This window comes from Mus caroli, chromosome 2 (assembly GCF_900094665.2).
Source record: "Mus caroli chromosome 2, CAROLI_EIJ_v1.1, whole genome shotgun sequence".
Lineage (NCBI taxonomy): Eukaryota > Metazoa > Chordata > Mammalia > Rodentia > Muridae > Mus > Mus caroli.
This window is the reverse complement of record NC_034571.1, coordinates 63692966-63707877: the sequence shown is the minus strand read 5'-3', so window position 1 is coordinate 63707877 and position 14912 is coordinate 63692966. Positions and strand designations below refer to the sequence as shown.

The window sequence follows — 14912 nt, the reverse complement described above, 5'->3', positions numbered from 1 at the left end:
GTTATGCGCTACATCAAAGTGTAATAAAACAACATTAACAATTGATGTTTCCCAATTTGAAATTTTCCATTTAAAAAAATTATGAATTAAAGAAAAAGGAGGGCACAGGAAAATAATAAGAGGATTTTTAATGAATGCAAATATGAAGGTTCTGAAAGACATTCTGTTTGGCAGAGAAGTGAAGTCGTGCCAGTACTGCCGTCGGCACCATCTCTCATTCACCTGAGTTTCACCTCCATTTTCTGCAAGCTGCTACTATAACATCCATTATGTACTGCCGCCCTTTGGGGAGTTTGCTTTCGTCATCAAGCTTTTCTTATGAAAGGGCATCCGAGGAAGCTGCTGGAGTGTCCCATTTAGGCCAGTCATTTGAGAATTTGTGAGGCAGAGTCAGAGGTAGGCAGATCTCTGCAAGTTCAAGGACAGCCTAGTCTGCATAGTGAGATCTTGTCTCAGCACATACACACAGACACAAACACACACACACACACCAACAAAAGGTCCATTTTGATGGGGAATGTTGGGATCTGCTTCCTACTCAAACCAGGTTCTTATTGGTATTAGAGTTCCTTTCAGTAGGAAGCTGCTTAGGGCTTTCCTTCCACCATAACCCAATTTTCCCATTGGCAAAAGAAGGCACAGAATTTCACACACCACCGTCTCCTTGCCCTTCCCGTTTGCTTTTCCTCAGATCCTAAGCCATCTCTGGCTTGCAATTGACCCCATTAGAGCTATTAGTGGTAGGCAGGGATGATGAGAAGTCACTGCCTAAAAAGGTGATGGGCTCTGGTTGAAACTTCGTTCTGCTGAGATCTGCTGAGGTTCTAGACTGGACTTCTTGTGTCACACCCCCTCTTTAACCCAGTGGGCTTGGGGCTTGGCTTCTCATCCTTTATTGTGCTTTACAACTTGTGTCTGTTACACTGAATCTTGTTTGCCTGCCACTGTGGACTCTGAGTTTGGTCTGTGTCCTTTCTTATTTTTTCAGGCTTTGGCTGTGCTTAGAGGCCTGCTGTTTCCAGTTGCCACCCAAAGCTAGAGATAAAAGGGCACCTGCATTTTACTTCTTGTGTGCTTACAGATGATGATAGGTCTTCGGGCAATCCGTCTCCTCTTTGTCACCGGTAGACAATCTCTAGGGTTTTAGATTTTAGAAAGTCTAGGAACCCATAAACTTTGTCTCATTCGATCCAACTGTCTTTTATTTAACTCTTTGAAGTTAATAACCCCATGTACAGAGCACTGTGAAATGCAGGCAGGACTCTACCATCCACTGCATAAGAAAAATCTTCCTTTTTCTGCATCACATTGTTTACAGAATGTGCAAGGCCATTCTGTGTGTCCATCCATTCTTGTTTTATGCCTGTGTAGCTGTGTTTCCAGCCTTTGGAGGTAGCTCCTCCACATAGGCAGCAGGAAAATGGCCTCTCTTGCCTTTTAAAGAGCCGAACCACCATCCTTCTTCTTTCTTCTCATGGATGGTCACGATGTCTCCTGTGAGGGTGCACACTGAGTTAGACAGATGGTTCTGTGTAGCTTGAACACATGCCAAGGAAGAGTTGGTAAGAGTATTTTAGGAACAGTCTGTAGCTGGGGAACTACTTGGTAACATTATGTTCTGCACTTGATTCAGGTGAAGCAAACAGCCACAATACAGAGAATGCTAACAGGAGTGAAAGAATGAGCGACTGCCGCTGTGCTAAGAGTTTGCATCAAAACAGACTCATCGAAGCCTGGCACAGCTGGCTCACTCTACCGCAGATGGGTTATCAGGAAACTCTTTCTTACTGTCCTTATCTTAAGGGTTATATATATAGGTGATCATGATAATTTAGAATAGTTCATTAGAAGCATGTCTTTACTAATAGTTTTACTTAAAAAGTTGGTAACTCCCTGTGCCACATCTGCATTCAGTCTGAACTTTTGGCACTTCATAGAAATCTAGCCTCCAAAAAAAGAAAAAGAAAAAAGAAAGAAATCTAGCCTCCATTCATTAATTTAGATAACTTTAATAAAATATCAATTTGGAGATAATTTTAAGGAAATAATTAGAGCTGAATTCCTTATACAGTTCTTACCTAGTTTTGATTGCCTTTAAGTGCCTTTTAGAAAAAAAAAAAAAAATGACCAGGCTCTTTAGCCCCTGGGAGAGCTGGCCCCAGATCCATGAAAGTGGGAGAGGGTGAGCTGCCCCTCACCAGCTGCAACACTTGGGAGAGCAGGTCCTGCCCCTCACCTGAGTAGCACAGTAGAGCTGACCCTGGTGGCAGGGACAGAGTGAGCCAGGCCCAAGTTGTGAGCATGGGAGAGCTGGCCCCATAGCTTGTCTGCTGTGTGGTGGTATGGTGTGGGAGAGATGACCCACCCCTCACTGGCTGGGACACTCAGGAGAGTGGGCCCTGCATGTCACCTGGGCAGGTTTGCTGTGGGTAAGCAGGCCGTGAGGAGGGCATAAGAGCAGGAGAGCTGACTCTGCCCTTGGCTGGCTGCACGCCTGAGTGAGCTAGCCTCGCCAGGGCAGTGCTGGAGAGCTCACCCTGGTAGTGTGGGTTTAAGAGAACTGGTGATCTGAGCAGCTCAGGCTACCAGACCCAGACCCAGGGCTTTGAGTTGGTCTACCCCAGCATCTACCCTATTTATGAACTGCAGGGACTGGTCCTGCAGACCCAAAGCTGCTGGATCTCCATGACACAGGACAACAACAGCGTATCAGAGCGGAGTCCTTGTGAGGACCCAGTATTGATAGAGAAATATTACTATGGTCTTAGTAACTGTAAGCTTGATGGGTGGCCCAGCAAGCTTACTTTAGCTAAGCCTCAGGCTTGAAAGAATTCTTTTTCTCTGGCCATGTTACTGTTTTTAACAGTGTCCCCTTAAAGGACTGTGTGTGGAAGGCTTAGATGGTAGAGGCTGGTGCTGTTAAGAGATGATTGGATAACAAAGGTGCTGACTTCATTAATGAGTTACGATCGAATGGCCTAATCAAAGTTTTGCAGGAAGTCATTGGAAGGCTTGCTCTTGCAGGGCATCATTTGTCCCTAACCCCTCCCCCTCCTACCCCTACCCCTCCCCCTCCTACTCCAGGCTTGCTGGCTACCAAGGATTGGACAGCTTTTCTCCATTGTTACAACCTTCAGCCCTAAAGTGTTCTGTCTCTCCACAGACTTGAAAGACAGTTAAACAAACTGGAACCTTGGAAGCCAGGAGCCATAATAACCATTTCTTCTCATAAGCTGTTTTTCTCCAGTGCTTATTCTCACAGTAGTCAAAAGCTGACTAACAAGCTGCCTACCATACATCAAAGTAGAAACATCCACTTCAGGATCCCACATCTGTGTGTCTTCATCACTAGTGTCACGTTCAGATTTTGTTCACTCTTTTCTGCTCAGCTTTGTTTTGAGGGCACAGGGTAATGGTCGCTGTCCTTCTCTGGCCTCAGCCATGGTTTCCTGTTTGTTTTCATGTGAGCTCATTCTGATTTTGTTCTCTCTCTCTCTCTCTCTCTGTCTTACTCTGGACAGTATGTTGTTTAATGAAATTTAGACAAATTCAGATAAATGATTTGAAAGTCTATTGTCGTCTTCTCCTAGCCTCGGATGCTGTGTTTCATTGAAAAGAACTACTTAGAATATAAAGCATGAGTGGGCTTTACAACCAGCAGACAACTGATACGAGCAAGATAATTGTTTTATGTAAACTCTGAAACTTAAACTCAGGGCGCCTGAGTTCTTATTTTTTCACTCACAGAAAAGGAAAAGTAATAGCCTGGAGAAAGCAAACTAGCCTGCAGTAATTAGTCCCCTCTAAACAAGGGCAACCATGCTGGATTCTTGGTGCCTCATTCTCAGCTATAAAACAGGAATAAACAATATCTACCTTAGAGTGCTCTGCAGATAATGATTGAATGATATGCTCACCACACACTGTCCGGCACACAGAAACAAGGAAGGAGGCCAGGAGTGGTAGCGTTCACCTTTAATCCCAGTACTTTGGAGGCAGAGGCAGGTGGATGTCTGAGTTAAAGACCAGCCTGGTCTACAAGGAGTTCCATCACAGCCAGGGCTACACAGGGAAAACCTGTCTTGAGAAGTCAAAAACAATGTTCTGGATGCCAAACCCTGGTCATGGGTAATAAGCTTTCTCTCATGGCACAATTCTTTTTCATGGGCACATTTATAGGTCTCTGTGCCTTAGCTTGGACTTGCAACTAGTGGAAGCTGGATACTTGTACTTATCTAAGAATATTAGTTTATATAACCCACCAGAAAACACTTCCCTGGGAAATATGTCTGACGCAGGGGGATCTGATCCTTTAGAGTGACCCTCAGTTCTTTCTGAGATATCAGGGCAAACATTAATCTGGGCATCAATGGACTCAGATTCTAGAACTTTCTGTCATGCTAAGGAAGACATCACTTTACTTTTTCTGCAACTCTACCATCTGAAAAACAAAAAGAAATAGAGCTACATCTCCAGCGAATTCCCCTTCGTGGCATTCTGCCCCAGTGTAGCACTGTGGTTGAGGGGATTACTGGGTTCTAAGTTCAAACCCTGTTCTGCCTGCCCCTGCACGTAGATGCTTAACTTATCTGTGTGTCATTCTTCTCAGCTATAAAACAGGAAGAAATCATGTTCATCGCAGGGATCTGGGAATAACAATTGGATGATATGCCTGCAAAAGTGCCTGTCACAGAGAAACATGAAATGACCATTAGCTGTCATTAGGTGAGCCTTAGTTTCATTCTTCCTATCTCTGTACTCTTGAGAATGACTGTCAACCTCAGCCAGCAATACTGTCCCAAGAAGACAGGAGTTGATTCACAGGAGGGATCTCGACGGGAAAAAGAAATGAAAATATTGGAGAACACGTCTTACCTTTTTCCAAATTCAACTCATCATCTTGCCTGGCTTGGAACGTATATAAGGCTTTGCAAAGATGCTTGCTGGCTTGGGACACAGTAGAGCCTGGCATTTTTGAATAAATTATAGTTACCATGTTGACTTTGTAGGCCAAATGAATGCAATCAGGATTCCTTGTTAAACAGTATGGTGCATAGTTTAAATTTTCTCAAGAATTTTATAATTTTACCTAATATCTATTTATTGGTTCAATACATATCTGTTAATATACCCAACATGTATATAAATTATGCATATTATATAGCCAAAACCCAGATTGTAACACGGAAAGTCAAATGCTGGAGAAACACTTCCCCTAGTACTGATTACAACTATGGTGATGCGAAACTATTTGCTTTCCCCGGGAACATAATCTGTATCATTACATAATGCATCTAGAAGCTGAATTTTTCTTTTTAAAACGCACCAGACTTGCCATTCCGATAGAGCTAGGGAATATTTGGAGTGTAGACTTATCAGCATCCCTTGTTGCTTAGGGAACTGTTTGTCAAAAAATTCACCAGTCTTTTGAATAGATTACGTGGACCTCAGTGCCTTGGGTTTTACTATAACTCTTACTGGCTCATTTCTAATTAAAAACAAAAAACAGGAGATATGAGATAAAAGTATATAGTTGAGGGACAATGGCCTGTGTGTATGTATGTACACTGGATTTGGTCTAATGCTACATATATTATGTTAATTTAGTCCCCAAAATTGCATGAAAACCTCACATCCACAGGTAAGACACTGAGGGACCTGACCCCAGTTGGTTTTGATTGGTAAATAAGGTTGCCAGTGGCCAGTGGCTGGACAGGGAGGCAGAGGTGGGACTTTAGGATGCCCAGGCAAGGGACTGAGGATGGAGGAGGAGCAAGAGGAGGAGGGAGATAGCTGCCATTCCTGGAAAGGAATAGAGGCCTAAGAGGTGCTGCACAGAGAACATAGCTGTCTTGCAGGTGCTGGGGAATTCAGCCTGAGAGGGCTGCAGGTCTGGAGCCAGGTCAGTCCTGATGGAATATAGCTTTTAGTAAGTAACAATTCAGGACTATTAGAGTGGAGGTTTGGAAGTGGCCTAGACGTTGAGCCGTTTAACTCATATTAAGATATAAGGCTGCGAGTGTGTGTGTCTTTCATTTGAAAACCCAGAATATTGGGGCGGTAGTAGGACGATTTAAGTAGAGTTATTTGGGCTCAGCAATGTATGTATGTATGTATGTATGTATGTATGTATGTATGTATGTATTGCATATGTATGTATGTATTGCATATGTATGTATGTATGCATATATGTGTGTGTACCTGTGCATTCCTAACTTCTCATGTTATAAAATGGTTTTCCCAGACTTTGTGATTCCTTTTTTGTTTTCTACATTTGGAAACAAAAATACAAATTCATTACTCTCAACCAAAAGGTAAAATTCTTCTTGAAAAATGTAGGTAAATGTAGCATGGAAATTATATTTAAATATAGAGATGTGATTTACCCATAGGACGCAGCCCATAATTCGTTTGGGCACTGGGTTACCTGAAGGTGAAGAGCTTGGATTGTTCTGCCCGCCTGCAGGGGCTTTGCTCTCAGCTTTCTCTAGTCTCTTCGTCAAAAGAGGCCGGGATATTTTCACATAAGTATGAGAGTGCTCCTGTTCAAGTAGGTTTTTATAAAAAAGAAAGTAATTTTAAACAATTGTGTTATAAATATTCATGAGACATTGTTTTCTATATGCCATTTCCTTGGGATTTGTGTGTGTGTGTTTTAATAGGGATGGTGCACACATAATCAAAACACTTCTAAGACCTTCTGTGTTTAAGTTTTCTTGTTCCAAAGGCAAAATATTTTCAGAATAAGATGATTATTGTATTTCTTAGTCCATGTTTCCTATTTGGACCCATATGCCTGGACCTAATAGAGACATTTGTAGCAGTGCTTTTGGAAGTCCAAGTTTAATGGACCCCCTATAAAATGATAGAGACCATTTTAGAGCTTATGGCTCTCTTTGGAAAGAATGTTGTCCCTTCATCAGTGGATGTTTGCTTACAGTCGTCCCCCCCCCCCCTTCTGACCAGTAATGAAATTAGCTACAAGCAATAACTGTCTGTAGACAATTTCCAGGGTGTAGCACTGCACAGACATCTGTGTTTGAGGTGGGCCTTAAAATGTACTCCTACTATCCACATCGCATACTGTGTTAGACTGTGCACTGAGGGGTGCATTTCCACTGTGCTAAGATGAACCTGATGCAAAAGAATCTTACAGTTTAGGTCTGCAGGGATACCCAAATTTCAAGTTAGTAGAAATTTCTACCAGAGGCACACTGTAAAGCTGAAGTTAAGATATGAAGAGAGAGGAGTAATCATAAGGGTTGTTTTCAGCTGAGTGTTTTAGTCTCCTTCCAAAGGATGTGTTCTGTTGTGTTTCAAGTTGTTGCTCAAAAGGAATAAAAGTAAAATTTATCTTAATGGCTGTAGTAAGAACCTGGGGCTTAAATATGACACGGATTTCTGCCTTGATGTTCTTTTAAACCCTTCTGCTTCTCAAGTGCGTTCCAACACATCCCAACTGATCTCACCGTCACGTTACCTTTTCTTTCCACTTGAAAATGCAGGTGCTACAGGGATGGCAGGGCTTTGGCCTTTGCTCCAGGTCTGCCAACACCGACGACAGTTTGTAGGAGTTCGCTTGCAAAAGGTCTAGTTTCAAACTGTTCTGTGGACACATCATAGGGCCATGTGAGGACATGCGAGAGAACGAGGCACAGCTGGGTGTATAAAGGAACCTCAGCATATCTTTAAAGGGAAGGAGTTCTAGAAACATATACTCAGCTCCCACACAGATACGCAGGAGAAACACTGAATGAATAAGATCCTCAACACAGTGTAGAGGGAAAGCCAGGATGTGTCTTACTTAGTCTTTGCTCTTGTAATTATGGCGAAGAAAACTAGTTTGATAAGTTTGTGATGACGACGAACAACTTCGGACAGTGCACCCCGTTCGAGGAATAAGAAAGAAAATAAGGATTGACGGCAGAACATTCTCCCAATCGAGTACATAAGCAGTGTCCACCAAGATGCATGGGAATTGCGTTTGCTTTTATTTAAAGAGGCACATCTTATATTACCCAAAAGAATTTAGTAGCATTGCTCCTCACAACTGGAAGTGATATTCATGTAATATCCCAGGGCATTCGAGAATAAAAACAAGGAGTGATGCTAAGTTCCTAGCCTCTTCCACTTCTGGCTTTGACCTTGAGCTAAAACTTGATAATTATTTCTTTTTTTTCTTTTTTTTTTTTTTTGTCTATGTTCAGTCAGGAACAGTCAAATTACAAAATAAACATAGGAAAGTTGTAATTTAGTCCTTCCCCCCTTTCTATCTCTCTTTTCTCTGTCTTTGCCATAGTGTTTGTAATCCTCGTGTCTCAACTATAAAGTTACATTCTGCATCAACGGCCCCTAATCAACAGCACAGCTCACTACACCTTGGAACAGGTTCACCTAAAATGAAAACCAAACTCCCCATCCCTCTGGTGTTAGGGCCCAGCTCTGGTGCATTTGAAAGCATCAGAGACTGCACCTAGCTCTCTCTAGAGCAGCTTTCTTCCTAGTCTGGGCAGATAGATAGCATCTACTCTGAATGTGTCTTTGCCAACATTCTTGAATCAAATATGGCGCTTCAGGGTCCAGGAGACAGTACAACAGGAAAGAGTGTAAATGAAGCCAAGCTTCCCCTCCAAGAACTCTTCCCTGGGCACTACAAAATCCATCAATACCACCAGTGTCCCTCTCCCCGGAGGTGCAGCGTGTCTAAGGGAGTTACCATGGCATTTAGCATCTACCACATGAAAGCTTTGTGTTTGTTCGTAGATATCATGAGTTCATGGATTAACGTTTCCCTTTTCTTCAATTGAGTCAGGTTAGTTTTTTGAGCAAAGGATGACAATACATTGTTAATTCTGACGATGACAAGTAAGCTCCATGCACAGACAACGAAAGAAACTGGTGCCATGCTTTTGGTGGCTTTATTTTAGTAAATACCATTTGCATTGAATTAGTTCATTGAACATTCTGTGGCATCACAGAAAATGTCCCACAGTGTGTTTTGTGACTTCCTGTAAATTATACCCACACGTCATTGCAGTAGGATTTCAGATCTCTGTTCCCAAGTAAACAGATTTAGACCTTTCTTTTCACAGAACATGTTAGGGTCATTTCTGTAGTAACCTTCCCATGAAAGGAAATCTATTCTAAAAAAATATATAGAATAAATTATAGCTGACTGCATCTGCTGGCTTTGACCAAGGCATGATTGAGCTTTCAAGTTGGGGGAAAATAATGAGATAACTACTTTTTCAGGAGAGTCAGGTTAGGTAAAGAAAATTCTCTCGGATTCCTGCATTCTTCAAAAATAGTATTAAAATGCCCACTCTTCCTGGATTCTTCTCATAATAACTAAGATGAGCCGACTTCTCAGCATTCAACCCCCAGCATAAGCCCTCTTCCAGCATGTTCCCACTCCTATCCAGAGTCTTCCAAAATATCACCTCTAAAATAGCTCTTTTCTTCCCCAGTGGCCTTTGCCTCACTCCATGGCACACATGGCCTCCTTTGCCACACCCCCATTCCCTTTTTTTGCTATATCCCATGCCCTCCCTAGCCACACCCCCATGGCTTCTTCCTGTTTATAGTCCTGCCTCTTTCTTGTTTTCAGAGGACTCTGATGTCGGTTGAAGGAAGATGGAAAGTAGAGTCATATTAGGAACTTTAGCTGCGCCTCCGCTCATGATGAAGTTGCCTCCCAATCTGACCGATGTTAGCTGAGAATTGCTATAACACACTAACCAGCCGAACATCCCCACTTAGGCTGGCAGACCTAAGACATGCTCAGAATCTCACATTAGCTTACATCAGGGAAAATCATCCAGTGCATCCGTTTCATAATAGATTGAGGATGTTCCCTTGAAATTTACTGGACGTTATACTGAAAGTGAAAAACAAAATGGCTCTGTGGGTATATTTTCCCACCACCATAAAAGGCAAATAGTCAAGCCGAATGAGACGTTGGTCACTTTTTGAGCTTCTTCTCCAAGTGCTGCCATAGCATTTTCTGGCCAATGATGTATATTATCAGAAAGCTCTATGGTTAAGTATCAATATTTCCATTTTGCAGATAAGAACACTAACATCTCAGGTTTCTGTGACCAGCAAAGCTAAATCATAAGATGAGCTTCTGTGAATGGCTACCCCTGTGGATTTCAATCACTTGCTGGAGTCAAAGTGCCTGTGCTTACTCTAAAGAATGCATCTATTGTGGAGCATACTATTTAGAACAAAGTAAACATTTCTAGATGGCATGAGTTTTCCACATCCCTCCCACTCGATTGTTCTGAGTCAGGAGGAAGGTGGCAAACAAGGTAAGAGGGCTGAAAAACAAATACCCTAAAAATAACTGTTCAGTCACAAAACTGCACTCTGCAAATTTTTACCTCATCCATTAGGGTCTCCGTGTCTTTCTGGCTCTTGGCATCAGAAAAGGAGGAGCTGCTGGCAAGTGCTTTAAGCTTCCGCTCCAGGCCTGAAAAAGAAAGCATGTTCTAGGTCACCTTTCACCCAGTCCTAGTGGGTCAGAGCAGGGGACAGTCACCTTCAAGAAGAGCCTGAAGGCTAGAAGTGATAGGACTTCCTTAATGGCCGGGAGTTTTCTCTATGTAGGAATCACAGAGTCTTACTCAATGGATAAGATTAGAAAACATACAGTTCTTTTATGGCCACCGTCAGCTAATGAAATTTGAAAAATGTTGGTGCTTAAAGGATCTGGCCAGATTTTTCCAGATAAGATTTTGAGTTTCCTTTGGCCTGATTTGATGTTCCGTACGTTGACAGGATTGTGCTAGCTTCTTCCTTGTTCTTTTTACCTCTCCCATCAGAGTTTCCTCAGTCCTGGGGATCTGCAATCCTGGGCTCCAAGCTCAGAAGCTGGACCCTGGATCACAGATGTGTGGTTGTTTTGTGGTCTGACCTGCTTTGGAATTACTTCACGTGCTAACTTATGTGAATCCCCAGTGTGCGATTGAATGTGAGCAACTGTCATGTCTTTTCAAAACTTAGTAGAAAGAAATGAAAGCCCCGAACCATGTTAAGATCACACAGATTGCCTCTCATCATGCCAGCCACTTGGAGACACAATACACTTGTACATTTCTGAAGCACAGCAGTGAACTACTTATATAGTTCTCAGAAATGGACGAAAGTGTCCTGCTACACTTTTTCATTTTCTTGATTTTGATTTTTTTTAAAGATTTATTTATTTATTATATGTAAGTACACTGTAGTTGTCTTCAGACACTCCAGAAGAGGGAGTCAGATCTTGTTACGGATGGTTGTGAGCCACCATGTGGTTGCTGGGATTTGAACTCTGGACCTTTGGAAGAGCAGTCAGGTGCTCTTACCCACTGAGCCATCTTTCTAGCCCTGATTTTTTTTTTTTTTTTTAAATAAGAGCTCACTGTAGCCCAGGTCGGCCTTCAGGTCACCATGTAGCCCAGCCTGCATTCCAGCTCATGGCCCACACATGACTCCTTAAGGTTTATTTTATTTTGTTTTTTATTAATGGTGTGTGTGTGTGGAAGACATGGGAACATATGTACCACAGAGCATATGTGGAGGTCACAGGATGCCTTGGTGAAATGTCCCCCCATGCCCTACCCCCACTTCACCTTTCCATGGGTTCCAGGGATCCACCTCACGTTATCTGGTTTTCAGGGCAAGTGCTCTTACTCACGGAGCCAGCCCAGCAGCCCACCTATGACTTTAATTTATGTCCCTTTTATTGAATATAACTTATGTTTAATATGCAGTTCTCTGGAGAGTCCTTGCCTTACTCCACACAAGCAGACAAACCCTAACTCTGAGTAAAGCTTCTGAGTGTGACTTAATACTTCCCCTTATCCAGTACTGAAGGACATTATCACAAGCCGGACATGCTAGAAGAGAGACAGGAGGATAGGCACACGTGTGAGGCCAGCCTGATCTGCTCACACTGTGTGCTCAGCCGAGATTCTGTGGTATGGAAACCACCCACCTTCTTTGTCTCTTGAGGCCTTTTCAATGTCTCTTTGCAGTCTCCCCAATTTGGGTTTTATTAAAGACTTCCGTCTCTCTTTGTCCATTGGGTTCTTTGGATCTTCTTCCTTTAGAAGGAAAAAAAAGACACTTAATAACTTAAGGTGTGGTGGTTGGTTTTGTGGGTCAACTTGACACAAGCTGGAGTTATCACAGAGAAAGGAACCTCCCTTGAGGAAATACATCCATGATACCCAGCTGTAAGGCATTTTCTCAATTAGTGATCAGTGGGGGAGGGTTCATTGTGGGTGTTGCCATCCTTGGGTTGGTAGTTCAGGATTCTATATGAAAGCAAGCTAAGCAAGCCAGGGGAAGCAAGCCAGTAATCAGCACTCCTCCATGACCTCTGCATCAGCTCCTGCCTCCAAGTTCCTGCCCAGTGTAAGTTTCCATTTTGACTTCTTTTGGTGATGAACAGCAATGTGGAATTGTAAGCTGAATAAACCCTTTCCTCCCCAACTTTCTTCTTGGTCATGATGTTTGTGCAGGACTAGAAGGCCTGACTAAGACATAAGGGAGAAATGAAAGTCACTGCTCCTAGCTGTTCTGAGACTCCCAGTCATTATCTTTGGTGGTTTTAACTTTACCAGAGTGGGCAGGATTGAAAAAACGAAGGAAGACTGGTTTACACACATTGTTCTCCCTGTTGTAGGCATGACTGATAAGGACACATCTCATTCACAATTTGTCAGTGCACAGGTGAGCGTTTTATTTAGTAAAACAAATTACTCTTGGAGGGAAAGATTTTCTATAGTGATTTCAGGTTCTTGATAAATAAACTATTTGCAGGACACTTCATGTTTCAAGACATAATTGATATTGATTCAAGCCCGAGGCTTTCACTCATCCACTGTAGGACCTTGTGTAAGCCTCAATTTAGGATTGCCTTGGGAGTGGAACAAATGTGCATTGAATGCCTTGTTGGCTTGGCATTGGGACTACTAGTACAGCTAGACTCAGCCCCAGAGCATGTTCTACCTGAAGCACATTAGGAGGACCAGCAATTCAAGGCTGCACGTGTGCAGTAATGGCACAGGCATCAAGACTATAGACTTTACCCAGGCTTCCTGGTCCAGCAAAGGGAGGACAAACAGTGCAAAGAAAGGAGAGAGGAGCACTATGGAGAGTCTGTCAGGAGCAATAAGTACAATCTGCTTGAGCAAAAAACCTGCTGGAAGAACATGCAGCCTGTGTGGATTAGTCTGGAAGTTAGGACTGAAGCTGCCAAGTTTGTGTGTGTGTGTATGTGCGCGTGTGTGTGCATGTGCGCGCGCACGCGCGCGCGTGTGTGCGTGTGTTTGACAGGATCTCACTATTTAGTTTGGTCTGTTGGGTTTGAACTTACAGCAATCCTCCTGCCTCAGCCTCTCAAGTGTTGGTATTATAAGCACAAGCCACAATACCTGGTGGTACATGAGTTCTCATATGGATCCCTTTCAGGGTTAGATGAAAAGAAGAAAATCAAGCTGGTGGGTCAGAAAGTGGCTGGGCTCATAGGGGGATGGAGGAGCTGTTCAGGGAGTGGAAAAGCTAGAACCATGGGCACTGGGAAACAGCTGGCTGTAGGTAAGCCACCGTGAAGAGGACGTCTCCCAGGGTGCAAAGTGAGAGTGTCACCCCCACACAAATATAATAGATTAATTAAAGGGTTTTTTTTCTAAGGCATACACCATGTTTCCCTGGACTGCCCATGACTGAGAATCGAGGCTCTGAAATACTTAGCCTTAAGGATATCTCGACAATGCTAGTCAGTCATTTGAGACAGATTTAGCTATACAATTGAATTCTAGTACACTGAAGTTTCTTAAAAAACCATAAATTCCCACAAGCATGTCAATTAAAGATGAACCATCCTAACTTCGTACATTGCAATAGAACCCTGGTTGATTTTCCCAGAATGCCCTTATTTTTTTGATAAGTTGAGGGTAGGGGCATCATTTTCATTACCCTTTGCAAGAAAACAGCAGATGCAATCTCTGGGTGCCAGGATAGGAAAATAATGACAATTAAAAAAAACAAAAACAAAAACAAAAAACAACTGGTGGGCTGGTGAGATGGCTCAATGGTTAAGAACACTGACTGTTCTTCCAGAGATCCTGAGTTCAATTCCCAGCAACTACATGGTGGCTCACAAACATCTATAAGGGGAGCTGATAAATTAATCACACATTGAATAAATAAAATAAATAAAAGACAACAACTGGCTGCTTGTGTGGCTGGTGGGGAGAGGTTAATCTTGTCGGGATTCAGAGCACATCCCCATCTCCTCCCTCCCACCCCCCTCCTATACTCTGAGTAGGGCTCCAGGTCAGTCAGTTGTCTGATTACTGCAGTAGGAGAGTGTGGATAGGCTGGCTGTGCAGATCAGAACTGGGGAAGAGCTGGGAGAGAGGGTGGAAGTCTGAGTGAGTTCCAGCAGACAGCACAGGAAAGAGCTTCTGGAAGCCATTCATACAGCTTGTCAATCATCAGCATCTAGGTACAGAGCTTGGAGCAAAGTGTAGTGTGTTCCACTACCATGTGCCGGGCCCTGTGCATATTCACTCCTCCAGCCACCAAAGCAGGGAAGAAAAATGTAGGTTCCTACAGGGGCCTGGTGTTCCAAGCTGCTTGCGAGGCTGGGGTATGAAGGTCACTTGAGTCCAATAGTTTGATGGGTGGGGGCAGGGGGATAGTTTTGTTTTTTTTGTGATTGTTCTTTTTTGTTTTGTTTTTGATCAGCTAGCTCCTAGAACATTATCATTAAAATGACAAGCTCCTAGAGGCCAAAGAGTTTGCTCAAAGAAGCTGAGTATGAACTTTGTCTCTGTAACTCCTTCCCTGGGTGTTTTGTTCCCAATTCTAAGAAGGGGCACAGTGTCCACACTTTGGTCTTCATTCTTCTTGAGTTTCAT

The 14912-nt window shown here is 43.0% G+C and overlaps 1 protein-coding gene across 3 annotated transcripts in view; it reads right to left on the bottom strand.

Annotated features, from left to right (window-relative positions):
- Positions 1-877: 877 nt before the first annotated feature.
- Nostrin (nitric oxide synthase trafficking) overlaps positions 878-14912 on the bottom strand; it is a 58721-nt gene continuing 44686 nt past the window's right edge. For all 3 annotated transcript variants that reach the window (XM_021153117.2, XM_029474356.1, XM_021153124.2), the window contains 6 exons: positions 11978-12086; positions 10383-10471; positions 7481-7606; positions 6428-6542; positions 4876-4965; positions 878-1494 (listed from right to left, as the gene is read on the bottom strand). In XM_021153117.2, the coding sequence (XP_021008776.1) occupies positions 1358-1494; positions 4876-4965; positions 6428-6542; positions 7481-7606; positions 10383-10471; positions 11978-12086 (666 nt within the window). In that variant the 3' untranslated portion in view covers positions 878-1357. The remainder of the gene's footprint in view (positions 1495-4875; positions 4966-6427; positions 6543-7480; positions 7607-10382; positions 10472-11977; positions 12087-14912) is intronic.